Source organism: Rousettus aegyptiacus, unplaced genomic scaffold (assembly GCF_014176215.1).
Source record: "Rousettus aegyptiacus isolate mRouAeg1 unplaced genomic scaffold, mRouAeg1.p scaffold_m13_p_10, whole genome shotgun sequence".
NCBI classification, from domain to species: Eukaryota; Metazoa; Chordata; class Mammalia; order Chiroptera; family Pteropodidae; genus Rousettus; species Rousettus aegyptiacus.
In genome coordinates this window covers 78,622,237-78,648,813 of record NW_023416285.1, presented here as the reverse complement: position 1 = coordinate 78,648,813, position 26,577 = coordinate 78,622,237, and the positions used below count along the sequence as shown (strand labels likewise).

The 26,577-nt window shown below is 37.1% G+C and overlaps 1 protein-coding gene across 5 annotated transcripts in view; it reads right to left on the bottom strand.

Annotated features, from left to right (window-relative positions):
• The window catches only part of EPC1 (enhancer of polycomb homolog 1), an 89,739-nt gene that overhangs the window by 51,814 nt on the left and 11,348 nt on the right, over positions 1-26,577 (bottom strand). For 2 of the 5 annotated variants that reach the window (XR_004953129.1, XM_016160102.2), the window contains exon 1: positions 6,988-7,436. The exons of 2 other annotated variants lie outside the window; for them this stretch is intronic. Coding sequence is in view for 2 of the 3 variants with exons in the window: in XM_016160102.2 (XP_016015588.1) it covers positions 6,988-7,140 (153 nt within the window). In the remaining variant the exon portion in view is untranslated. Of the gene's footprint in view, positions 1-6,987; positions 7,439-26,577 lie in introns of those variants that run through there. One more of the 5 variants, XM_016160103.2, reaches the window with a different exon arrangement.

Genomic DNA, 26,577 nt, shown 5'->3' with positions numbered 1-26,577 from the left:
TACCTCATCCTCCCAATGCCAACTCTACCAACTGATCTAGAGCTTTTCTCATTTACCTGCTTTTCTTACTTTCAAAAAGGAAAATGTATTTCTGCTCTAATTAGTGACCAACCCTTCCAAGAAATTAATTCAGGAGACAGGAAATCATTTTTAGGAGCGAAGTCCTTGAGTAGAAGGGGCAGGATTTTATCTTTTTTAATGACATCATTCCAATGATTATACTAGTTCTAATAACTTTTATGTTATTTATAATAGCTACTTTAACATTTTTATCCACTAATTCTATTACCTGGGTTATTTCTATTTCTGTTAATTTTTTCCTTAGATATATTTTCCAGCTTCTTTGCAATGCCTGCTAATTTTTTTATTGGGTGCCAAACACTAAGTATTATATTGTAGGATCTTTCAGTATTCTTTTAAACATTTTGGGCTTTATTCTGGGATAGTTAATTCTTGCATTAGGCTTCAAAACAGCCATATTTATATTTGTTGCCCCTTCAGATTCTATTACCTTATGGATAAAGCACAAATTTGCAACAATCATTACAAAATCCTGGTTCCAATTTCAAATGCAAATAACACCAAAAACATTTGGTGACTACTGTACCCATTTATATTCTTTAAAGCCTTTAGAACTCTAGCCTTTCTGAACTGGAAGCAATTATCCATGCACCCAGACTACTTTACTTTTTGTAAATTATGCTTACATAATATACAAATAAAGTCATTAATTCAAGATTTAATGATTATTCTATAAACACATGGAATACATTTGGAAACAGATTTAAATATATTATTAACAAACTATACTCATTATTACAGGAAACTTACATAGTTCTACCTCATTTTGCAGTTAAGAAAATCTGGGTGAGCAGGAGCATACATGCACACACACAGTGTTAGAAGCTAGGTAAATCCATAGGTCTAATAACTCCCAGTTTGATGCTTTTTCTAATTAATAATTACCTACATTTAAAGAAAAGTTTTCACAACTGTATCAGACAAATCTTTAAGGACAGAAAATATATCTAACATGTTTATATTAGACTATCTCAAATACAAAGGATTGTATAAAAGTAGTTTTTGAACATCCAAACAAAAACCGAGGCCATTCTATTCGCATTTAATGATAATGAAATTCATCACTATAGTATTTTTACATTTACTGCCTATTCACTTCTCACAGCTACCTCCTAAGGTAGGTAAGAAGACTGTTAACACATGAATGGACTAAAGTGTTTATTTACTAAAGTTTGTTTAGTAAGGTTAACTGACTTATCTAAGGCCACAAAAACCAAAGTACATTTATTTTATCAGTGGACATGACTGCTACTCATGATTCTAAAATTAGCAAAATAATTCATTGCAATATATAGAAACACTCGAAGCTATACCAAATTATCCACAGAACATTTAAACTTCATTTCATCTCTGCCCTTGGATTCACTCTAAGGCATTCCATTTCTTCAGCCAGTACTTGCTATACTGAAGGAAATTTTTTAAAAATTGCTTTAATAATCTGTTGTAAAATCCGGCAAACTATGACACTATGAATACCCAAAGTTGAACCAAACTTTTTAAAGATAATCTCCGTAACAACAACAAATTGAGGAAGGACTTTCTTTTAAGGAACTGATTATATCCCCCATTCATCAGAGCTACAACTGACAATGGGTCAAAGTAGACTGACTACAGGTCTCTGTTTTTCATCTACGTACTACAGTGAGGCTGCTGGATGAAATTCATTTCATATACTTAAATATGCAAAGGTGGGTGCCCATTATGTTTTAAATACTGTAATCTCTCAAAATCATTACCTATCATCACAGGCCTTAAGTTAAACTTGATCAAGAAAGATCTGCCACAGTTTATTAATGTGTTGAAGACTGAAGACAACATAGTTTCAAATAATTCACTGAAAATAGTTCTAGTAAGTTGTTCAAAAACATTTGAATTACTTGTTTTCTCATGGATTTCCCCACAAATTTATTCTCATAGAAAAGTTATTGTAATATATTAATGTAAGTCACACTTTAAGGGTTTAAAAGTTTACTTTAAGATATTATCTAGTTGTTTATTTATTTCATACTTTCATACCACTTTTGCATTTAGAGACTCACAATTCATTTTATTACCAAAATGTAAAATTCTTCTTTCCTTATGGGTTGACTTAAATAGAATCACAAACTATACCATCGTTCCATGATATTATTCCTTTTAAAATGCTATCCTGTGCTTTAAATTCAGTTTTAACTAATTGTTGGTCTCAACTTTTCAGTTAAACTGAATCATAAAGTCAGAACCCACACCTTCAAGTATACAAACAGAACTATGTACATACGTACATCTTCTGTTTCTTTACCATTACTACTACATATTATGATGTAGAATGCAAAAGATAAAACTGAAACCTAATCTATTTTAAACAAAATAGTAGAAATGGTTGCATATTTAATCCTAGCCACAAATTCATGAACTTATCCTATATTTAAATGGTACTTTTAATTAAATCCTAGTAACAGAAAGGAATTCAGTATAAATTCCATTAGATCACAAAGCACCCATTAATGCCATTAGAAAGCTCATTAGTTTTCATTGTTTTATAAGAAAATTAATTCTAAATACAAATGGTACTAATCCAAAATTTTAAATGTCAAATCATACATTTAAACAAGAGCTAATATTAACATGTTAGGCACCTAGGTGCTATAGTTTTTAAGGGGTTCCTTTTGTAGTTAAGAACCCTCTCTTCCTGAGTTTTTTTCAATTATCCTATTAAGTCTACACGTAATAACTGCCATTCTGATAACATCAAAATAAGTACTCCGTTTGAAACTTTTAGAAGAGTAGATCCTAACTTTGAGCTTTTTTGCCCACTCCCATTACCAATACCTTGAGAAACTGACAAATATGAACTTTCTCCCTAGAAAAATATATTACGAAATTTTATATGCATAATATGGAATTTGCTGAATCATTTCAATAAACCCTCAGAATCCTAATTTAGAAACTTCTACTCAGAAGTTTCTTGGGCAGGGGAGAAAGTCGAAACTAGATTTTATTGTTGCTTCTCAATTACCTGTGATTTCATCTGGATTACAAAGTCTTAATGTACAAAATTTTAAAGGGAAAAAATTTTCATTTCTTTCAAAAAATAAATCAAACTTTTCAAGTAATTTAAACTTATTTTTATTAAAAAATTGAGTTATTTTGAAAATGTAGTGCTTAATTATATTTTCTCATCAGAGATATGTACACTTTTCCAATTTCCCCTAATTAAAAACAAAAACACATCTACTTTATAAATGATCCTTAACTTGGGTTTAATAAGATTGCATACTGAGCCAGTAATGAAGGATATAGTTTTAAGAGAGAAAAGATAGGTGTATGAGACCATTTCACCTGGTTAGAAGCCTATTAAAACAAGGTATTGGATTGTGATGGCTAGATCCTAATTCTAACCGTTTTAAAGGTGGCTGTGTAAGGTAATATAAATGTGATATCGTCAGTCTTAATTACATCGAACCAGCATGAAGTTAATTCTCTGCCCCATGTAATAAATGGTGCTGCACACCATTAGACGTCCCAATGAAAGAAGTTAAACTAGTATAAGACACAGATAGCTTCAATTTGTTAAACATCACTAGAAAATGAATTTTTTCAGAATGTCTTTCTTAAAGTGAAAAATATTTATAAAAATTATAATTGACCATAAAGCTTCAACTATAATCAAAACATCAGTTTTAATAAAAACAAATATGAATATCTTAGAAAACTCATCCTTTTCCATGAAAGGTAAATCTGTGGCACTGAACTTAGTATTTTAACATTTCTAACTTTAAAGACTTTAAACATTATAACCTTATGTTAGACTATTATAATGGTGCAACACCTGCCCGTCCCCAAATGTGTAAATTTCTGACCTTTTTAACTCCTAAAGGGATTTATCTCACAGAGCTGATAACCTATTGATTTCCTATGATTTGAAAATGACTTCTGTAATTCCTTAAATCAAAGCCGTCATCAACTGTTAACTTTTTGATTTAGCAAGTTACTACACATTGCATTATACTAATTCAGACATTTAAACTCCTAACATCTAGGACTCAATCAAGTCCTTCAATTGAGTAAACTGGTTACTTTTCAATCCTACTACGATAATCAAAAAATGACCAATATATCTAATTTCTAAAGTTGAGAAAATCAATTTTTGGGGGGGAGGAAAGGATTTCTAAAGTTGTTTTTTAAAAATTAAGAGGCACTCCTAATTCACTGTGTTCAGCTTAATATAAAAATTGCTTAAATGGAGTACATTAATGTTATTTTTCCCAGAATTTCAGTCAAGTTTACCAAACAAAATATGATTACAATAATCAGGTATAATTCTCTGGACAATTCTGCAAATACCTTTTGATCATAAAATGCTCTCTTAATGAAGTGGTATGTACAAAACCGTCCTCATCTAAATCTGCCCCATCTTTCATGATCAAAAGGATACTTTTTCTAAACTAGACACTCAATTCAGGCCCTAGGTCACTTCAACCTAAGAGACACCATAGCTAAATGTGTCAATTAACGGCAAAAATTTGTTTTAACCATTTGTCTTTATAAGAAGTACATTATGCTTCAGCAAATCATCAAAAAAATTGTTCTAAGGTTAACTCAGAATTCAATTACCTTTATTATTTATGCTTAGCATACGTTTTCATAATTGTGTAAGATGCTACTTTCAGTATTGTGATTTATATATCCACTACTACCAGCATGAACCACAGGACTATAGAGCAGCTATTTACCTGGTACTGTTTACCTTCTATTAAGTTCAGTATCCCTGTGGTCTATGCTTCAGTGATCATAGTTTTGGCTGGATGTGAAATCAAACAAATTCAGATAGAAAAAGATTGTGTGAAGGGAAAAAAAATCCCTCATGTCCTTCAAAAATAGGGACTCCACACGCTATAAATGAATGGTATTCTTTGCACTATAAAATGTAAAATATTTCAGTGAACAAAAATTCTCTAATATTTAACAAGCATATTGATACTTGAGCTCAGCTCTGATTTCAGGTTGTAGCTCTTGGGACTGTCCGAGACTTTAACGCAAGACTTAACTAAATTTCTAAAGTGTATTGTAGTGCTATCTTACTTTTATCAAGGCCCCTTCCTTGGCTGCAAAACAAGAACTACAAATTAATTTCCAGGGCAGTGTAACACCAACACCCCAAATTTAAAGTATTATCTGTAAAACTTATAAACAGAAACAAAAATAAAACCAAAAGACAAGATTCTGCAGTCACAAGTACTTTAATTTTTAAAAACAAATCACTTATTTAAAAATAAACAAATGGCACCATTCTACTCTAAAGTTGATACAAGTAAAATTTAGAGGTTCTGTCTCATAATGTGCTGAAAGTCAGTACTACACTAGACAATCTACTACATACACTTATCACTTAGCTTATCTGTAAAGTTAGATTTAAGACACTACTCTCAAAAGTAACATTCGACTGTCACAACTATTTTACGTTAAAAGGTTAAACAACCCAAAGAGTTTAAACAGCTTTATTTTCAAAATCAACATTACAGAGCATAATTTCTACATTTAAAATTCTTACAGTACCAAATAGAGGTATTACAGTACAATTTTCCACAACAAAATTGTAGCACACAAATCCAGCGACTCCTCGACTTCCTTGAACTGTCAATACACTGCACCCTGTTTAAATGGCTGTACCTGAAAACCAAGGTATGCAATTCCTTAGGATTAGAAGTCATCAAGTTATACTGTCAAGGATCTGGGGGAAATGAGAGGAAGATTCTATTATCCTTGTGTCTGAACCCAACTTTCACAACAAGGTAAAAGCCACAGCTATGATAAAATGTCTATTAGCTGTAAACATTTAAATACTTGAAACCCACCCAAATTAGACATCTCAATGTTACAATTTCTGTGAGTGAATTCCCTTAACTTCAGTTTGGTTAAGGATAAGAAAGGTCCCCCTTTTGAAATTTAGATCTATAACACCTACTTAAAATTGGGTATTTTCTCTCCCTGTGTTGAGAAACCAGAAAGAAGGCCAAGATATATATAGATACATCTATCTATCTATATGTGTGTGTGTGTATATATAAAAATAAACCCAATAATAATGTAGTTACAGGTTTTAGAAGAGCCACGTACTCCAAAAAATCTGCAGCATAACCTCAAGGATCAAAGAATGACTCTGGGATAGTCGTTTATTATCCTCCCACTAACTAGACCTGGGGAGGGACGGATGCAAAATCCCAGAACGAGGATACAGAAAATAAGTCTCATCTGCTATGAAATTAAGTCGTCCGGGAAAACAAGCAGTACCCTAAGCATTTCGTTGCAGGGAGGGGGATATAAGCCTCAAATATCTGCAGTCAACATTACCTGCCCCTCTGAGGCTCCACGTGGGGGCTGCACTGAGCCTCACAAGATTTCCAGGCCACCGGGAACTAACTGAAATGCCCCCGCGGTGCAAGAACCTGCGCTACCCGGCGCCGGCAGCGCGCAAAGGCCGAGGTGGCCCTAGAGCGCCACCCAGCGGCCCGCGGAGCTGCCTGCAGGCGGGCCCTCTCCGGCTCCGGGATCGCCGCACCCCCACCGCCACCCAGCCCGTTCCCCTCTCCGGGTGCACAAGGCCCAACCCAGCAACTGAGACCACAAAATGGCTGCCGGCAGCTTCGTCACGTGACCCCTTTGTGCCTTTCGGGCTCCCGAACTCCGTGGGACCCGGGTACAAGTGGCCGGGGTCGGCGGGTGGCCTCACAGGAGGCTCCGCCGGGCCGCGGCGGCTGGGGGTCGAGGCCGGGGGAGACGGGGCAAAGGCCCGGCCGGCGACTGAGAGTCGGCGGCGGAGAGAAGATGGCGGCCATTTTGTGTGGGTTTGCTGCTCCGCCGCCGCCGCAGGCAGCAGAGGGAGCGGGGCCTGGCGGTGGGTCGGACAGGGGAGTTAACACGTACCGACTCCTCTTCCTTCTCCATTCCGGTGGGCATCTGCGGCACGGCCCGGTTTATCGAGGCGTATTCGTGCAGGTCGGGCAGATCCTCACAGCGGAAAACCGGCAGCGGCTTCGAGGCGTCTAGCGCCCGCGCCCGAAACGACAGTTTACTCATCTCAGGCGCAGCAGATACCTCTCCGCTCTGGGGAAACGGCCCCGGCCAGCGGGATCATGGAGAACCGGGGGTTCGGTCCCCACTCGCCTACCGCTGCCGGGGACTTGAGGGGCGGAGCGCAGAGCCCGCCGTCCGGGCACTAACAGCAGCCGGGAGGGTGGGAGGCTGTGCCGCTCCGCTCCTCTCTCGCTCGCTCTCTTCAATACGCCATGGCCAACATGGCGGACATTAAAACTCCACTGTGCGCTCTTCAGCCAACCCCAGCCATTCCCCACACTGCATCGCGCAGCGGCGCGGGCACGCGGGGGGGGGGGGAGCGCGGGCTCGAGCGGGCGCCGGCACGGAGCGCGCGTCCCGCCAACCCCCGGCGCCCGCCGGCCGCGCTGCCCGCGCCCGGCTGCTCGAAGCCCCCGCCCTCCGCGGGACCGGAGGCGGTCGGGTCGGGTCGGCCCGGGCAGGCTGGGCGCTCGGACGCCGGCAGCCAATTCCCAGGGCCGCCTCTCGCCCTCCGCACTAGCTCACTTTCTCAAGCCCGCTCCTTCCCAGCGCTGATTGCTGACAGGCGGAGGTGCAGAGAAACTATCTGCACCCGCACGCTGGCTTTCTGAAAGGCCGTGTCCGGAGAACTGCTGGGCGGCGCTACTGCCTGGGGTCGGCGGGCTCGGGCACCTGTCACCCCCGCCCGCGGCCAGCCGGAGGGGCAGGGGATGCGCCGGGCCCCACGGCCGCTGGCTGAGGGGTTAGGAGCGGCGCTCCAGGGACGCTGCGCACGGATAGCAAAGTCGATGGATGATGTATAGTTACCGCTGCGTTTTAGGTCTTTAAAACAAAAATGCAAATGGAATTAGGGACACAATGCTACTCCAGGTGAACTTTTGCCAGCAATTATTTTTACGTCTAATGAAACCCTAGTTATAATATTTGATAGGCTCTGCATCAAATCATTGGTCATTTCCCACCTATCGGGCTCAATATAAACGGCTGTCATCCTATTCTGATTCAAAGAGGCATTTTTTTCTAAGTCCTGCATTTTATCTACTCATACTTACCCTTTTATTACAATTGAAGGAAAAGAAATAATTATCAAACACACTTCAGGAAAAATAAGACCTACTTCAAAATTTTAGAGTCAATTCTTTATATGTAGCTCATGATTTTCTGTTTGTACTGAAAGAAAATACTGCTTCAACATAGTTAATGGGTTCACGTTTATCATCTGTTATCCAAAAACTTTATAAAATTGAATCATATATAGGCCTGTAGTGCTCCTGCCAAACCAAAAAAAAGAAAAAAAATAAAGGAAAGGCTGTATTTAAAGAGATTTAGATGGATGTGATAGATTAATATTCGGTTTATATTATATACAAAAAGTTATCTCCAAAGAGCTCTTTACAGTGGAAAATTTTAAAAAATCAGACTGTTGGGGTGGGCTTAATCAGTTTGGCAGCAAAAATTCAAATGTCCACTGAGATACAAAAATGTTCCTTTAAATTGGCTCTTTTCCCTGGAGGCTACAAAGTAAGAATAATCACTATTCTTAAATACTGGGTTGGATAGGAACTGTTATTAGCTTAGGGCACACAGGCAAACTGCTATCTTTTAGGCTGGTTTAGCTACACCTTACCTGGTGGGAGAAGACAAGGAGAGCATAGACTGCAGTTCTCCAAAATTATCCTAAAATTCTAATATTGACAGCTCACCTCTGTGAGGCAGAGGGACTTCCATTTATATTTCCTGTGGGAAGACTAGGCACTTATTCATTCAATGAATAAACATTTATTGAGCCCTCACAGCCTTATAAGTATGCTGCTGATTACTTAGCACCCACAAGGCCCCTGGAGGAGCTTACACAGTGGGATAAAGACCTGTGGATGGCAAATGCTGCACCTAAGGTGAATGTTATGATGAAAGCCCAGGCTTTTGTGGGAACAGGCAGGGGTGGCACCCAATCCTTGGGGAGTGGCTCTAATGACAGCATTCAGGGAAGGCTTTTTGGAGAAGATGATATCTGAGTAAAAGTTACATAGGCTAAGTATAGGCTAACCTTGCAAAAAATGAAGAGAAGAAAGGTATCTTAGGCAAGGGAAGCAGCATGTGCAAAGACTCAGAGCAATGAGAAAATATGTCACAGTCTGGGATCCTCAAGAGTTGCCAACTGTACTGTGGAGTATGACCCTATTTAGTCAGGTTTAACAGTTCTGAAAATAGTGGCTAAATATTAGTATAGCAGTCCTCTCTAGCCTATAGTATGAGATGTCTGAATATCCTAGTAGTTGAATTCAGTTGCTTGAGGAACCTAAGACTTTATAGAACAAAATAGTCAAGTCATGAGTGAACCACCAAGGAAATGAATATATATTGTTTAACCTTCATTAAAATAACAGCCTATGGATATCATTTTGCACATCCCGCATTAGTAATAATGGGCACTGCACAACTAAGTTCATTGTTCCCTAGAAATTCTAGAATCACCCTCCACAGCAGGTTGAGAGGTATGTTTACAAATCGGGCTTGCCCTTTTTGCATATAACATGCCTACTAAAAGACATTTTCTTCTGCACCAGTTCCCCATCCAGCTCAATGGCCTGGATTTCTGGCTTCCAGATCCTAATGGGTTCCTGAAGACCCAAAGGCTGGAGTCCCAAGCCTCTTCTATTCAGTTCACTTCCTTCCCTCCTAAGGGGCAGCAATAAAAGGTTCAGGTTTAATTTTCTTCAGCTTCCTTTATCCAACCAAAAGGTTCCTTTGCAGAAATGGTCAATCGTACATAGTCTTTCACTTTAACTTTTTCTATCCCCAACTTAAAGTTCCCTCTATTTCTAAGTATCCCCAACAATGGTGATGTGAAATTCTCAATGTTACAAAAGATACATACTAGTGTAAAACTGAACCTTTTCTCAGAGGAAAATTCTTGGTTAGGAAAGGATTCGTAGTATTTAAAATACTTTTAATTCATGCCGTAAATATTTATTGAATAGCTAGGCAACACGCAATACCGTCAATGTAGGAGATACAAATAAAAATACTGATAAAAGAGATACCCAGTGAACCAAATGAGCAGCACAAGGCAGTATGGTGAAATGCAGTGCTCTGGGAGTTCAGAAAGAAAGCAGTCAGTTCTAGCTGGGTTGATCAGACATGACAGAGGAGAGATAGCAGGTGATTCGGCTCTAAAGGATGACTAGGATTCTAACTGGTAATGGGAATGGAATGGTAGAAGAAAGGGTATTCATGGGAGAGAGCAACAGTATGAACAAAAGGGTGGGAGGAGGCAACACCAGGTGTGTTTGAAGATGAGAAGGTTTATTTGGCCGGAGTTCATAGGAGACTCCTACAATAATCCAGGTAAAACTGGTAAGAACATGGGTGGAGGGAGTGGGTGTAGAAAGTAAAGAGACATAAGCTTTAATGGTAAAAATAATTTTAGTATCAGTACCCTAATATGTGATTCATTTCAATTTGTTTCGAATACAGAAGTTATGCTTAAACAACAGAAAAATAGAATGTGTCAAATGAATTGCAGTTTGCTGTTCATAATAAACGTGAAATATGTCTCTAAATATTAGTTTATGCCCAATATGTGCACAAGTCATATTATTTCTTCTTTGAAATTATTTCTTGGGTTTGCCTCATTATTTTCATTGCCATTGTCATAACCATAGTCCCAGCTCTCATTGCATCTCACCTAGAAACAATCTCCAATCCATTTTTGAGTTCTTCATTACTTCAATAAACCTTTATTAAGCTCCTACTTTACAAGAAACTGCTAGTACTCTCCTAATAGTGGCTAGTGGAAACCCACAGTGGCTGGTAGAGGCTGTGGGTCCCTGGAGATATAAAGAACACAGTTCAAAATGCTATTCAAGGCTTCATAGTGCATGCCACCAAATCAATGTGCCCCAAACCTCACCGCCATCTGGATCCTCCCCCAAGTCATTTATTTATAATAGCTCTTTATTTTGCCTTTCCAAAAAGCCATTTTTTTTTTTTTAGCGTGGTTGTCAAAGCCTCATCATTTTGCCTCACTCTGTCCAATATCCACTCTCATTACTGCTTAAGATAACCTCTTCACTCTGGCTGGTAAATCTCAACTTATCACCATCTTTAGAAATCAGCATGTCTTTATTCGTTCCTTTCTATCCTCCCTGTCTGACCATCTACTTCTACTGAAATGTGACCTCACATTTTTGAGGAGTGTTTTGAGGATTAACTAAAATAATCCATGTAAAGCATTTAAAATGGTCTCTGGCCCATAGTAAACAATAGATGTAAACTGTCATTATCCCTCTTTTATGAAACTTTATGTCACCTGTTTTATGAAACTTTCTTTGAACATGTAACCTGAGTCCTACTTTCCTAATCTGAAGGATGATTAAATGGTTAGGTGAATTAAGCCTATATGAATGTTTTTCATTTCTGAACTCCTATTACACTTTCAATCAGTAAAAATAACAACTATCATTTATTGAACATTTACTATGTGCCAGGCAATGCAGAAATACATTTAAAAAATATTTCTCACTTAAAAAATTTTAACTTAAAGAATTTCGATGTTTACACAATCCACGAAGCAATGCCCCCCCTCCCCCCCCCCCCCCGCCACCTCCGATGACTCTAGCGCCCATCCACCAGGACACATGGCCATTACAATAATATTGACTGTATACCCTATGCTATACTCTAAATCCCATGACTGTTTTGTAACTACTAATTTGTATTCATCCCTTCACCTTTTTCAAAAGTACATTTTAAATGCATTATCTCACTAAATTTGCATGACAGCCCCACAAAGTAAGTTCTGTTAGAAAGGTTGGAAGACCTGCCTATGTTCACAAAGCTGATGAGAGGCATTGCTGAGATTGGAATCCTTGGTGTCTGATTCCATAGGGGAGCCTGAGAAACTGATTATAAGTGAGATGTCAACTAGAAGTGAGGAGAGATGAATGTAGCTTATTCTTTCAAGAGGCTTGGCAATGAGGGGTGGGGGGGAGGAGGAGGGGGGAAGGGGAAGGGAATGGGGGTAGAGGATGAAGGGCAGGGAGAGGAAGGGATGAGGAGAGGGAAGGAGAGAGAGAGAGGGAGGTGTGTAGAGGTAGAGGTAGAGCTTAGATGTTTAGGTTGCTGGTTTTGATGTTTTTGAAGGTGGGAGAGGTGTGGGTATGTTTGTATGCTGAAAGCAAAAAATCATGTAAATGGATTAACTTTAGGACCCTTTTCCTCTGAGGCAGGAGGGAAGGAGGGCAAAAATGGATAGTGAGCCAAAGAAGTTAACTTCTCTTTGATGAAACTACACACACACACACACACACACGCACACACACACACACCCCACACACAATCATGATACCAGTTTTGGTAGCAGGAATCCAATTCTTGATTCGTTCAAGCATTCAACAAATATTTATTGGATATTTACTAAGTGCTAGGCAAAGCAGTTTGTGCTGGAGAACAATGATAAACAAGACATATCCCTATAACCTCACAGAGCTAACAATAAAGTGAGATACTGCACTTGTATTCAGTTAGGAAAATGTGAAAGGAATTTTTTAAAGTGTGCATGCACAATGATCTCAACATTAAAATGTAATGACAGCATTATACAAAAGTACTAAATACTGAATTAATATTTTCACCTGAAGTTGTCATTTTTCTTAACTTTTGCATTTTATTTTTATAATAAACTGTATAAAAGATGGTATCAAATAATTCTTCCAATATAAAATTTAGGAAAATAAAAACCAGCAGATCTTTATGCTTTTTCTTTTCATTTAGGAAATATTGGAAAGTAAAGTACTCCAATTGCATTACAATATATTTAATAGAGTGTCACAGTAACAATAGCTGAACTACTGATTTCTCTACAGTAGATTCATGCATGGAATCCCGTACATATTATTTATGAACTATGTTTGATACAAAATAAGATAGTTGAGAAAATTTCCAAAAACAGTCTATCTTTGCCTTGAAGGAATAGTGGTAGATTATTAATCCTAACTGTAGCAGGATGGGCTCAAAGTTATTTCATTTTACATGTATCTCCAATATATACAACTAAAACAAATTGGACATGTCTGAGAAGAATTAAAAAATTTAAAAATCCACAAAATGGTTCTAGCACTACTGTGATTAAAAAAAAAAAAAGATAATGAAATATAATACATCTTATTATATAATGTAAAATATCCTAAATTTCTAGAAAATCTATTCTGAGCACATCAGGATTTTGCCAAACTTTAGAACTCCCCACCTCCAGGGTTGGGGGGAAGGGAAGCGATTGGGTAAGTTTGACCATTTGTAGGACTTGCCTTTCTTAATTCTCAGTTCTGTATGTCACCTGATCTTTCCCTCACTACCCTCTTAGGCAGTTGATGAGTCCTCTGTGGCAACATTTTAATGAGGATACTACTAGATGAAGCTGGAGAACTGGTGGGAGAGATAAATAAGAAATCATTTGGCTCTTGAACAATAACAATGTAGTATTAAGGAATGTCATTCATTCCAACAATTTGCCAGAAAAATAAATGTCCATCTTAGACAATAAGAGAAATTGAAGAATTCACCCATACATATTCAAAAATATTTGGTAGAATTGATCTAAAATAGATTTAAATTAGTTACCTTATTTAATCCAATGATATACTACTATGTATAGGCTGGTGGTAGTCCAAGGTTGTAAGGGGCAGAAAAATAAAAATGAGAGGTTGGGGAGAGGGGAGTGAGCAGAAAAGGTAGCAACCTTTAGGTGCCTTACAATTTTGAGCACATAAAACATACTCCTTGAGCATTAGTTTTACTAAGCAATATATACAAATCAGCATGGTATAAATGGTACATGAGGGGTAAAGGGATGTAATTTGGAGAAACAAGAGATAAAACTATTAATGAAGCAAAAATTTATGTTGAATGGTTTAAGTCAAATTTATTAGTGGGTGGTGGACAAAAAAAAGATTGACAGGGAAGAGGGCATGAGAGAGAGAGAGAGAGAGAGAGACAGAGAGAGAGAGAGAGAGACAGAGACAGAGAGAGAGACACTATTGTGAACAGCTATTGCTTCTATGACCCAAGGAAGGAAATGATTTCTACTTTCGTTCTGAAATTTGGGGCACAGGATTATCTTTTTTATTATCTAATATGTTAATATTAGTGAAATAAAAGTTTTACTATATTTTTCTTTATGATACTTTTGGTAACATTGTGCCAGTTGCTTAGATAAACACTCAGAATTCAGTCCTTCCTCTCTTTCAGGGTAGGGAAGGGAAAGTGAATAATTTCAAACCGGAGGAGTGAGATTATAGGTGTGAAGAATGATTCATGGAGTGAGAGGAGGAGGGTGTGGGGAATGGAGCCCCAGGGAACACCAATCTATAGGAGACAACAGGGAAAGAAGAGCCAAGATGAGAGCAGAGGAGAGGCTGGGAGAAACACGGAAAGAAGCCAGGCGGGGTCAGTATTTCAAGGAGGTGATCGATCAATGAGAAGGACCAAAAAGAATGAGGAGATTACTGGAGATCACTTCAATTATAATCTCTGTAGGATGCTGCTGGTGGAAAATGCACAGCTGAATTGAGACGTAATTCACAGGCCGAGTGGTGACCCGAACATGTTAATTAATCATTTACCAGGCAAACAAAGCCATGTAAAGTTTTGAAGTGATTTCCCAGGGTCCTCCTGTGATATTTCTGTATGTACTTGCTCACAGGAGTCAGAGCACCTTGAGGATCAAAATCGGCTGAGCTTTGGGACAAAGCCAGTGAGTGACACAGAGTAGCTAACATCATCCGCACTTCATGCATTAGTTTATCAGGAGAAAATACATTTTATTATTTCACAAGTCTTCACAAAATCCTATTGGCAGGAATAAGTAAAACCTGTGTTCCGTCTTTAAAGTTGCAGAAACCGGTGAGAAAAGACCAAACTGACTTATTTAAGCGAGTTACTGACAAGGGTATAGGCCACATCCAGACCTTAAGACTTCTTTTGAATCAAGTTTCCCATAAGCCAAAACAACAGAAGCACCCCATGGTAGCATATATATTTGTTATTCATTTGCTTTTATATTATTGAAATAGTACTGTATATTGTTTTGTGGTCCTCACTTTTTCCTTAACATCATTTGAGAACGGAGATACTTGTCCTATGTATAGACCACAATTTACTTAAGCTTCTCTCTCTTAAGGGGCATTTAGAACACACTGAATTTTCTTTATTATAAACAACACAATCTTCATAGAACATTTGAAATAAAAAACGGTTTTAAATTTTTATGATTTAAGGCACAGAACATATGTATGCTATTCTTTGAATAATAATAGAGCCAAGTCTATACAAATGAAGGTTGGCAATTCAACTGTCAGTTTGAGCTGATGGCAAAAACTTGTCTTAAATTTCAATATTTCTTCCCAGATATGAGCTTAGCATCTTTCAAAAGTATGTTCTATGAAACACTAATCTAGAGGTTACATTCTGAAATGAGTTACATAAAAAGCCAATAAGCCAGGGAAATACTAACATTATAGTTTTCTATGTAAAACATATCGAGTCACAATGTGTAGGCTTAGACGAGTACTGAAGTAAGAAACCTATTTACCAACACTCAGCATGGTATTTTCCAGATTTATATACCATGCAACCCCTTACCAAGTACTATCAACTATTACCATTAGTTCTATAAAAGCACACTTTGGGAAATTCTAATCTAGGCAATCCAAGGAAATTGAAATTTTTCTGAACAAGTTATCCGTTTAATTGCTTTAAAAGTCTGACATGAATTTTGAAAAGATAAAATATCTTTAAAATGTAAATTACTATATTACCACTTCTTAAGATGTTCATCCTGTTAAAAACAGAGCAAAAAAAGACATCTGGATATAAAACTGGATAGAATTCTAACAGCCACTAGAAATGAGCAGATTGCTATACTTCGGCAATGTATTTGGTATTTAATATCAAATTAACTAAAATGTTTAGCAGTATTTCTTTCCAAAAGTGTATCTAACTAAAAATATGTTAAACTTGGGTTCAGAGGTCTTTACTCTAAGTTAAGCTCTTGGAATTATAGTTTCTTCATCTGTAAAATAGGAATCATAATAGAATCTATCATCTAGGTTGTTATATGGATTCAATGGAATCATTAATGCAGAGGTTAGCATTGAGCTGACATGAAAATGAAGCTCAACAAACATGAGCTATTTTTTACGGATATTTTTATTCTATTCTATTGACTTTTTACTTTTCTGAGATTTATTATTATGTACAATATAAAACATAGCATTGATTACAAAGGCTTTGAAATTCATAGCCGAGGAAACAAAACTAAACCAATGATTGACAAGATCACACACACACACACACACACACACACACACACGTAAAATATCATATTCATCTCATCTTCTGGAATGTTTTTACTTTGTTTCTATTTGGCAGTTTTGTATTCTTCTAATGTGTAAATCTACAAAGAGCACTGCTGCACTTCCCCTTCCCTCTCCCCATCACCAAATGATTAATCAGATGGTTGCCCAGTGACTGCTCAATCTCCAAACCTGGTCCCTGCTGCACAGGTTACTACTGTTTCTCTCAGGGTGAGTGCTTTGTGTAAAAACAGTCAAATGAAAAGTAACATCTTATATTCAAAGTAGCAACATTAGTGCAGTGAGACACAACATTATGGATGGGAAGGAATACTGGCTTCCATGTGCGAAGATCTGGATTCTAATCTAGTATCTACCATTACCAGCAGCATGACTCTAGAAATTATTTAATTTCTGAGTCTTAAGTATCTCATATGCTTGGTCAAAAGAATACTTGTTCTCCCTCTTAGGCCATTGTGGAAAACAAATGAGATAATACAGTGAAAAAATCTTTGATAATTTTAAAGTGCTATACAAATGCAAGAATACATTATTTTATTTCAATTTCATTGTAGTTAGGAAGGGCATACACATTCACTCCCCAAAATATCCCACCGGAACAGAAAATCTGTGTCCTGTTCAAAGCATACAGTTGGTCACGGAAGATTTGATTCCTAGACTAGGGTCCTTTGGACATTTCCTTAAATAGGAAATCTTTAAGACAACATCAAAATTCACCTATTTTATTTATTTTTTACCTCTTTTATCTTGCTATATACCTTTTCTGAATTAGTCTATAGAGAATGTCTAGCACAATATAAAAATTTAGGAAGCCTATGATAAGTTTAAATTATTTAGAGATAAGGAATGTACCTGCACTATATTTTTACAATTATAAAACTTTATTATTTTAATATAACTTTCTCAAAATTCTTATCACCCTATTTAGAACAGAAAAATCAATAAAAATGTTGTTTTTTCTGAAATTTCTTTACTCACAATTTTGCCCCATTTTAAGAGCAGCATTCAAGGTTTCTAGTAGGTGATAGGAAGGAGCTTTAAGAAAACAAACTGTAAAAGATGTGATATAGTGGCTAAAAGTGCTAGCTCCAGAGCCAGACACAATTTGGGTGCAAATCTCAACTCTGCTCTTTCCTAGCTCTGTAAACTTAAGTAAAATGTTAACTTCTTTGAGCTTCAGCTTCCTCCCTGAAAACATTGAGATAATGCATACCTCCAAGTATTGTTTGGAATAAATAATCCACATAACCAAATTTACTGAGATCTTACTTTAGGCTGGGAGTTTTACGTGCATTTTCATTTAATCCCTACGAAATCTTACCAGATAGCTTCATTGCCTGTCATTATAGTAAGAATTCAACAAGTATTAGATATTACTTCACAAAAAGAGCTGAGCCTTTTTCTTTATTTTTCTGTTTCAATTACAGATGACATTAAATACTGTTTTACATTTTAGTTTCAGGTATATAGTATAATGGTTAGACACTTATACAATTTATGAAGTGATCCTCCCGTTAGTCTAGTACCACGTGGCACTATAGTTATTTCAATATAATTGACTATATTCTCTATGCTATATTTTACAACTCTGTAACTATTTTGTTACTACCAATTTGTACTTTTTAATCCTTTTGCCTTTCTCACCAAGCCCCTCAACCTCCCTTCCATCTGGCAACCATCAGTTTGTTTTGTGTATTTATGAATTTATTTGTTTTGTTTTGTTCTTTAGAGTCCACATATAAATGAGATCATATGGTATTTGTCTTTCTCTGTCTGACTTATTTCACTTAGCATAATACCTTCTAGATATATCCATGTCATCCCAAATGTACCTTCTAGGTCCGTCCAAGTTATTGCAAATTGTAAGATTTCATTTTTTTTTTTTTAATGACTGGGTAATATTCCACCGTATATATGTACCACTTTTTTTTTATCTAGTCATTTATTGATGGACACAGGCTGCTTCCATACCTTAGCTATTGGAAATAATGCTGCAATGAACACAAGGGTGCATATATCTTTTTGAATTAGTGTTTCAGATTTCTTTGGATAAATACCCAGAAGTAGAATTGCTGGGTCACCTGGTAGTTCTTTTTTATTTTAATTAAAAATTATTGGGGTTATGCTGACTAACAAAATCAAATGTTTCAAGTGTATCATTCAACAGAAAGTTGCATTGTGTGTTCACCACCCAGAGTTAGATATGGTAGTTTTATTTTTAATTTTTGAGGAAACTCCACATTGTTTTCCATAGTGGCTGCACCAATTTGCAATCCCACCAAAAATGCAAGAGGGCTTCCTTTACTCCACATTCTCACCAACATTTGCTGTTTGTTGATAATAATTATTGATGATAGCCATTCTGACAAGTGTGAGAATGGCTATCATCAATAATTGTGGTTTTAATTTGCATTTCTCTGATGATTAGTGATGTTGGCCATCCGTATGTCTCTTTGGAGAAATGTCTATTCAGGTCCTCTGCCCATCATTTAATTGGCTGCTTTTTTTTTTTTTTTTTTTGGTTTGTTTGTTTTAGTGTTGAGTTGCATTAGTTTTTAAATAAATTTTGGATATTAACCCCTTTTCAGATTTATCATTGGTGAATATCTTCTTCCAATCCATACATTGTTTTCATTTTGTCGATAGTTTCCTTTACTGTGCAAAGTCTTTTTAGTTTGATGTAGTTCCATTATTTTTTCTTTTGTTTCCTTTGCAAAAGGAGATACATCACACACAAAAATGTTACTAAGAGCAATGTCAGAGAGTTTACTGCCTGTGTTTTCTTCCAGGAATTTTATGGCTTTGGGTTTTACATTTAAGTGTTTGATCCACTTTGAGTTTATTTTTATATATGGTGTAAGACGGTGATCTAGTTTCATTTTTTACATGTATCTGTCCAGTTTTCCCCAACACTATTTATTGACTATTCTGTCTTTACCATATTGTATAGTCTTGCCTCCTTTGTCTTAGATTAATTGACCATATTAAGCATGGGTTTATTTCTGGGCTCTCTATTCTGTTCTATTAACTCATATGTCTGTTTTTATGTCAGTATCATGTTTTGATTACTATAACCTTGTAGTATAGCATGATACCTCCAACTTTCTTCTTCTCAAGATTGCTTAGGCTATTTGGGGTCTTTTGTGCTTCCATATAAATTTTAGGATTGTTTAGTTCTGTGGAAAATCCTATTGGTATTTTGATAGGGATTGCATTGAAACTATAGATTGCTTTGAGTAGTATGGCCATTTTAATGATGTTGATTCTTCCTACCCATGAGCACAGTATATGCTTCCATTTATTTGTATCTTCATTTTCTTTCTTCAATGCCTTATAATTTTCTGAGTACAGATCTTTTACCTCTATGGCTAGATTTGTTCCTAGGTTTTTGTTTTGTTTTGTTTTGTTTTGTTTTGTTTTTTAATATATACAATTGTCAATGGGGTTTTCTTAATTTCTCTTTCTGATAGTTCATTATTGGTGTATGAGAATGCAACCAATTTCTGAATATTAATTTATGTACTGCTACTTTACGGATTTCATTAATCCATTCTAATAGTTTTTGGGTGGAATCTTTAGGGTTCTCTCTTTATAGTATCACATCATCTGCAAATAATGACAGTTTTACTTCTTTTCCAGTTTGGATGCCTTTTTTTTTTTTTTTTTGTCTGATTGCTGTGCCTAGGACTTCCAATATAATGTTGAATAAAAGTGGTGAAAGTGGACATCTTTGTCTTGTTCCTAATATTAAAGAAAATACTTTTAGCTTTTCACCGTTGAGTATGTTATGTTAACTATGGGTTTGTCATATGTGGCCTTTATTATTGCTTAGGTAAGTTCCCTCTAGTCCCATTGTGCTAAGAGGTTTTTTTTTTTTTTTTTTTTTTTAATCATAAATGGACGTTAAATTTTGCAAATGCTTTTTCATATAACTTTTATCTTTTATTTTTATTTTGTTTGTGTCATGTATCACATTAACTGATTTGCAGATATTGACCAACCTTGCATCCCAGGAAAAAATCCCACTTGATCATAGTTTATGATCTTTTTAATGTCTTGTTGAATTTAGTTTGCTAACATTTTGTTAAGGATATTTGCTTCTATGTTCATCAGGGATATCAGGGATATATATATATATATATATATATATATATATATATATATATAATTTTGTTGTTTGTTTGTTTGTTTGTTTTGGTGCAATGTTTCTGTATAGTTTTGGAATCAGGGTAATAGTGGCCTTATAGATAAGTTTGGGAACCTTTCCTCCCATTGAGTTTTTTGGAATAGTTTGAGAAGGATTGGTGTTAATTCTTTGAATGTTTGCTAAAATTCACCTGTGAAACCATTCAGTCCAGCACTTTTGTTTGTTGGTAGTTTTTTGATTACTGATTTGATTTCATTGGTAGGAGTTTGTCTGTTTAGATTTCCAGTTTTTTTTTTTCTGGATTCAGTCTTGGAAGATGGTATGTTTCTAAAAATTTATCCATTTCGGATTGTCCAATTTGTTGGGATGTAATTGTTTATATTATTTCCTTGTAATCCTTTGTATTTCTGTGGTGTCAGTTGTCACTTCTCTTTCATTTCTGATTTTATTTATTTGGGTCCTTCCGCCCGCCCCTTGATGAGTCTAGTTAAAGATTTATCAATTTTGTTTATTATTTCAAAGAATCTGCTTGTAGTTTCATTGACCTTTTGTATTTTTTTTAAACTATTTCCCCCCACTTTGTTCTCTATTATTTCTTTTCCTCTCCTCACTTTGAGCTTTGTTTGCTGTTCTTTTTCTAGTTCCTTCAGGTGTAAGGTTAATTATATACTTGAGATTTCTTGTTTCTTGAGATAGGCCTGTTTGCTATGAATTTCCTGCTTAGGACTGCTTTTCTTGTATCCCATAGATTTTGGGTCATTGTGTTGTCATTTTCATTTGTCTCAAGGTATCTTTTGATTTCTCCCTTGATCTTATTGTTAACCCTTCACTGTTTAGCAGCATGTTTATCCTTCATGTGTTCATGTTTTTTTCATTTTGTTCTTGTAATTGATTTCTAGTTTCATACCAGTGTGGTCAGAGAAGATGCTTAATATGATTTTGGTCTTCCCAAATTTATTGAGACTTGTTTTGTGGCCTAACATGTGGTCTATCTTGGAAAATGGTCCATATGCATTTGAAAAGAATGTATGTTCTACTGATTTGGTATAAGATGCTCTAAAAATATCAATTAAATCCACTTGGTCTAATGTGTCATTTAAGGCTGCTGTCTCCTTGTTTATTTTCTGTATGGTGATCTGTCCATTGATGTCAATGGGATGTTAAAGTTCCCTACCTGTAGTACTGTCAATTTCTCCCTTTATGTCAGTCAATAATTGCTTTGTATATGTAGGTGTTTCTATATTGGGTGCATATATATTTACTAGGGTTATGTCCTCTTGATGTATTGCTCCTTTTTTCATTATGTAATGCCCTTCTTTGTCTAGTATAGTCATTGTTTTAAAGTCTATTTTGTCTGAAGTAAGTATTGCTACCCTAGTTTTTTGTTTTGTTTTGTTTTCTTTGCATGAAATATCTTCTTCCATCTCTTTACTTTCAGTCTGTGTGTATCTTTTGATCTGAAGTGGGTTTCTTATAGATGACATATATATGGGTCTTGTTTTCTTATCCATTAAGCTACCCTATGTCTTTTGATTAGAGCATTTAATCCATGTACACTTAAAGTGATTATTGATAGGTACATAGTTATTGCCTTCTTATTACTTATGTTCTTCCCTTTTTCTTCCTTAAAAACGTCCCCTTTAACATTTGTTGGAAAACTGGGTTAATGGTCATAACTCCTTTAGCTTTTTCTTGTCTGAGACACTGTATATTTCACCTTGAATTTAAATGACAGCCTTGCTGGGTAGAGCAGTCTTGGTTGTAGGTCCTTACTTTCCATCACTTTGAATATTTCATGCCAATCACTTCTGTCCTCCAGTTTCTGTTGAGAAATCACCTGACAGTCTTCTGGTAGCTCATTTGTAAGTAACTAGCTGCCTTTCTCTTCCTGCTTTTAGTATTCTCTCTTTGTCTTTAACCTTGGGCATTTTACTTATGATGTATCTTGGTATGGGCCTTTTTGGGTGCATGTTGTTTAGGACTCTGTGCTTCCTAGACTTGGTATGTCTATCTCCTTTGCTATGTTGGGGAAGTTTTCCATCATTACTTCTTCAAATATGCCTCGAATCATGACTCTCCCTTCTTCTGGTATCTCTATGATGTGAACATTGTTATACTTGATACTGTCCCAGAGGTCTCTTAAACCATTTTCATTTTTTAAAATTCTTTTTTCTTTTCACTGTTCCAATTGGGTGTTTTTTTGCTACCTTGTCTTCCAAACCACTGATTAAATCTTCTTTTTCGCCTAATCTGTTGATTCTTTCTAGTGTATTCTTCATTTCAGTTATTGTATTCTCCAATTCTGACTGGTTCTTTTTTATGGTTTCTATGTCTTTTTTATTTTTTTTAAATGCTCACTATCTCTTTGTTGAAGTTCTAAGTTTCTTGAGCATCCTTATGATCAGTGTTTTGAATTCTGTATCTGGTATGTTGCTTGCCTCCATTTCTTTTATTTCTTTTTCTGAAGTTTTGTCCTGTTCTTTCATTTGGGATGTTTCTTTGTTTTCTCATTTTGGCTGCCTCTCTGTACTTTTCTGTATTATGTAAATCGCTATGTCTCCCAGTCTTGGCTGGGTGGCCTTATGTAGCAGGTACCCTGTAGGGCCCAGTGGTGCAGTCTCCCTGATCACCTGAGCCAGGCGCTCCAGGTCTGTCCCTTGTGGGGTTATGTGTACCCTCCTGTTGTAGTGAGCCTTGATTGCTGTTGGCACATCAGTGAGTGGGACTGACCCTCTGGCTGACTGGCTGTGAGAATTGGCCATTCCCACAGCATTTGAGCTGCTGTTCAGGGCTTACTCCATGAAGCAAGCAGGGTTTGTCCCAGTCGGCTCTGGTGCCTAATGAGACCACCGGTTGGGTGTGCCACTTGTGGGGACTAATTAGGTGGTGCTCTGTTCTGGCCTGAAGTTGGCCTCTGGGTATGTCGGTTCTGGAACTTCTTGGGAGAAGCTCCTGTGCAGATCAAGTTCAGCTGCTGCTTATGACCAGCCTCAGGCTACCTGGTAGCAGCTAGAAAGCAATCCTCAGTTGTTCACTGTCTGTGCTGGGCCTGGTGGTATATAGGAGAGGCCATGCGAAAATCGAGGCTGAACGTCATCTGTACTGGTCCTGAGGTAGCTCAGCAAAAGGCCCAGGGCTTTCTAAGCCCTGCCGCCACCTTCTGGCTGTCCATAAAGCTCAGCCACTGAAAGAGCCTTGGGTTGTACACAAGTTGGGTGAGGCAGGGTCTCAGGGAGTCACTTGAGTGGGCCAAGTGGTGTTCACCAGGTTAATACACATTCAGGTTTGGTGTCAGTACTGAGCCTGGGGCCACTCAGCAAAAGGCTCAGAACACACCGAGGCCAGCTGCTGCCTGTCTGGGGCCCACAGACCCCTGAGAAAGACTACAGAGCTGGCTGGGGCTGGCTGCCTGCTGTCAAAAGTGCCTGCCGTGGCCTGTGAGCCCAAGGTGTGCTGTTTACTGCTAAAAGAGCCTTTTGCAGTGTGCGAGGGGAGGGGGGACTGGCTGCCTGCTTGCTGCTGATAGCGCCTCCTGCAGTGCACGAGTTAGATGAGGCGGGGTCACTGGGAATGTGGATTCACCAGGCCAATGCAAATTCAGATTTCACCATGTGGTGGGGAGGGCTCAACACAGGAAAGATGGTGCCATTTTGCAGACTGCATGGGAGGAGGGCTCAACACAGAGACTGTCCCTTCATCCCTCACCCTGAAGCCACCACACAACTCAGCCTCTCCCTGTATGTCTCTGGCACCTCCTGAGCTGCCATCTGTCCATCTGCCAGAGCCCAGGGTGAGTGGCTGGTAACGAGAGTTTGTGTGTGGGCCCTTTAAGAGGATGTCTGAGTTTCCAACAGGCTTCTGTCTCACCTGGACAGTCAGAATCTTCTCTGTTTTTCACAGCCAGACATTGTGGAGGCACCTCTTCTTGGCATGCATGCTCTGGTGGGGAGCCCTGTGTGCATCTGGGACCTCTCACTCCTCTAAGGAGAGCTCTGCAGCTGAGATCTCTCTCCACGTTCTTAACTGCCACAACTGGGTGTGGGGCCAGCTTGTTTTGTGTCTTTTCCCCTCCTACCAGCCTTGATGTGGCTTCTTCTTTATAGTCTTCAATATAGGACTTTTATTCAGCTAGTCTTCAGATAGTTCTCCAGGCTGACTGTTCTGTAATTTAGATGTAATTTTAATGTGGTCATGGGAGGAGGCAAACAGTGTTTATCTATCCTGCCATTTGACTGGACTCTCATTGCTGAGCATTTTTAAAAAGGAATATTAAAAAATAGTTTCCATTGTACAGTGGAAAGATGGTTGCCCCCAAGTAGGCTGATCCAGGTTCTCATTGCCTTAATTTTAACATAAATGCCAAACAGAGTTTGCACTAGCTGTTCAGTCTTTCTTTCCCTAGGACAAAGCACTTAAAATCCAAACCTTAAAAAGAAATGCTATCTGAATCAAAAAGTGTTCTTTTTTGAATAATTTTTTAAATCCCATCTTTTCTCCTTCCATGAACAAAAAATGCTTGTGGTTACACATATGTACACATACACTTTTTAATATCAGGCTTATAGAGGATGCTGTTTTGTGTCTCTCCAGTATCTAGTTGCCCTTCTTCCATCTTATCAAAACTCTGTTTGCATTCATTTTCTTGGATTGTTCCATAATCTGTGCTTTTTTACATAACAAAACTTTCATGGTTTACTTGAAAAATAATAGTTCTCCAGGATTAATTTTGAACTATATTCTGTATAATTGTCTTTCTTAAATTCTCTTAATTCTCAATGGGAATAAAAAGCAAAACAATTTTAAGTATAGAGAAAAGGGTCTAATTTTACAATGGTATTGACTCCATCATGGGCAGGGGGGAGGAGGGGAGGGGAGGGTGTATATGGTTAAGGCTATTTTTAAAAAGCAGAAAGCTCTTAAAACCATTTTATATTTTTATAAATGAGTGACTTAAAAAATAATTCATGCTGTGCTATCTCACCTGTATAAGACAGTTATTTATGAGCATTTTATTTTAAAAGCTGTAGGTTCCGGTCCTGGTTCTGCCACCAACTCGCTGTATGATCTTGATCTTAATCTCCCTGGGTCTCAGTCTCAACTTTGAAAAGAAGAACTAAGACTTGATGATCCCTCCCAACTCTTCCAACTCTCAAATTTTATGATTATTTACCCTTTTCTATAGTTGTTAGAAAAAAACAGGGATATATGAGATTCCTTAAATGTAAAAGTTAAGAAAAGATAATTAGAGATATATGATTTCTATAGAAACTATGCCTTTAGGTATTTCCTGACTATATTTGTCATAGTGTGGTGAAATGTGATCTGACAAGTCCATGTAATTACATCTATGTTATTAAGACTGGAAAATATAGATTTGGAATTAATATGAAAAGAAACAAACTTCAAAATAAAAGCTGAAGCAGAAACAATCGAAATAATGAAGTCTAGTAATAAAAGATCTACAATTAATGTGATATTTTACTGGAAGAACACAGGAAATTTCTATGTAATAAGTTAAGAAAATAATTAACACAATGGTATTGTCCAGGCACTGAGAAAAATACCAAACAGCAACAACAATGATGATAGTAACAATTTAACCAGTTCAACAATTTGAAAGGTATAAAGAAAGTATGAAGAATACATTTAAATATTACATCAAAAGACTAGATTATGTTTCATATACTTTAATAAGTTTCTTAATGTTTCATTTATTGGGCCCCACCTCTGTACAAACATTGTATTATAAATCATGGAAGATATAAAAGAAAAAGATGTTATTGTTCTTAGTGAACTTAGTTTCTGTAAAAACAAACAGAGTATGTCCTGTGTATATATTGGTAATCCTAGTGTGAAAGGTAACATTTGAAATAATTTGATATCTTTACAAAGTAGTTTATTTTCACTTCTTTTCATGAT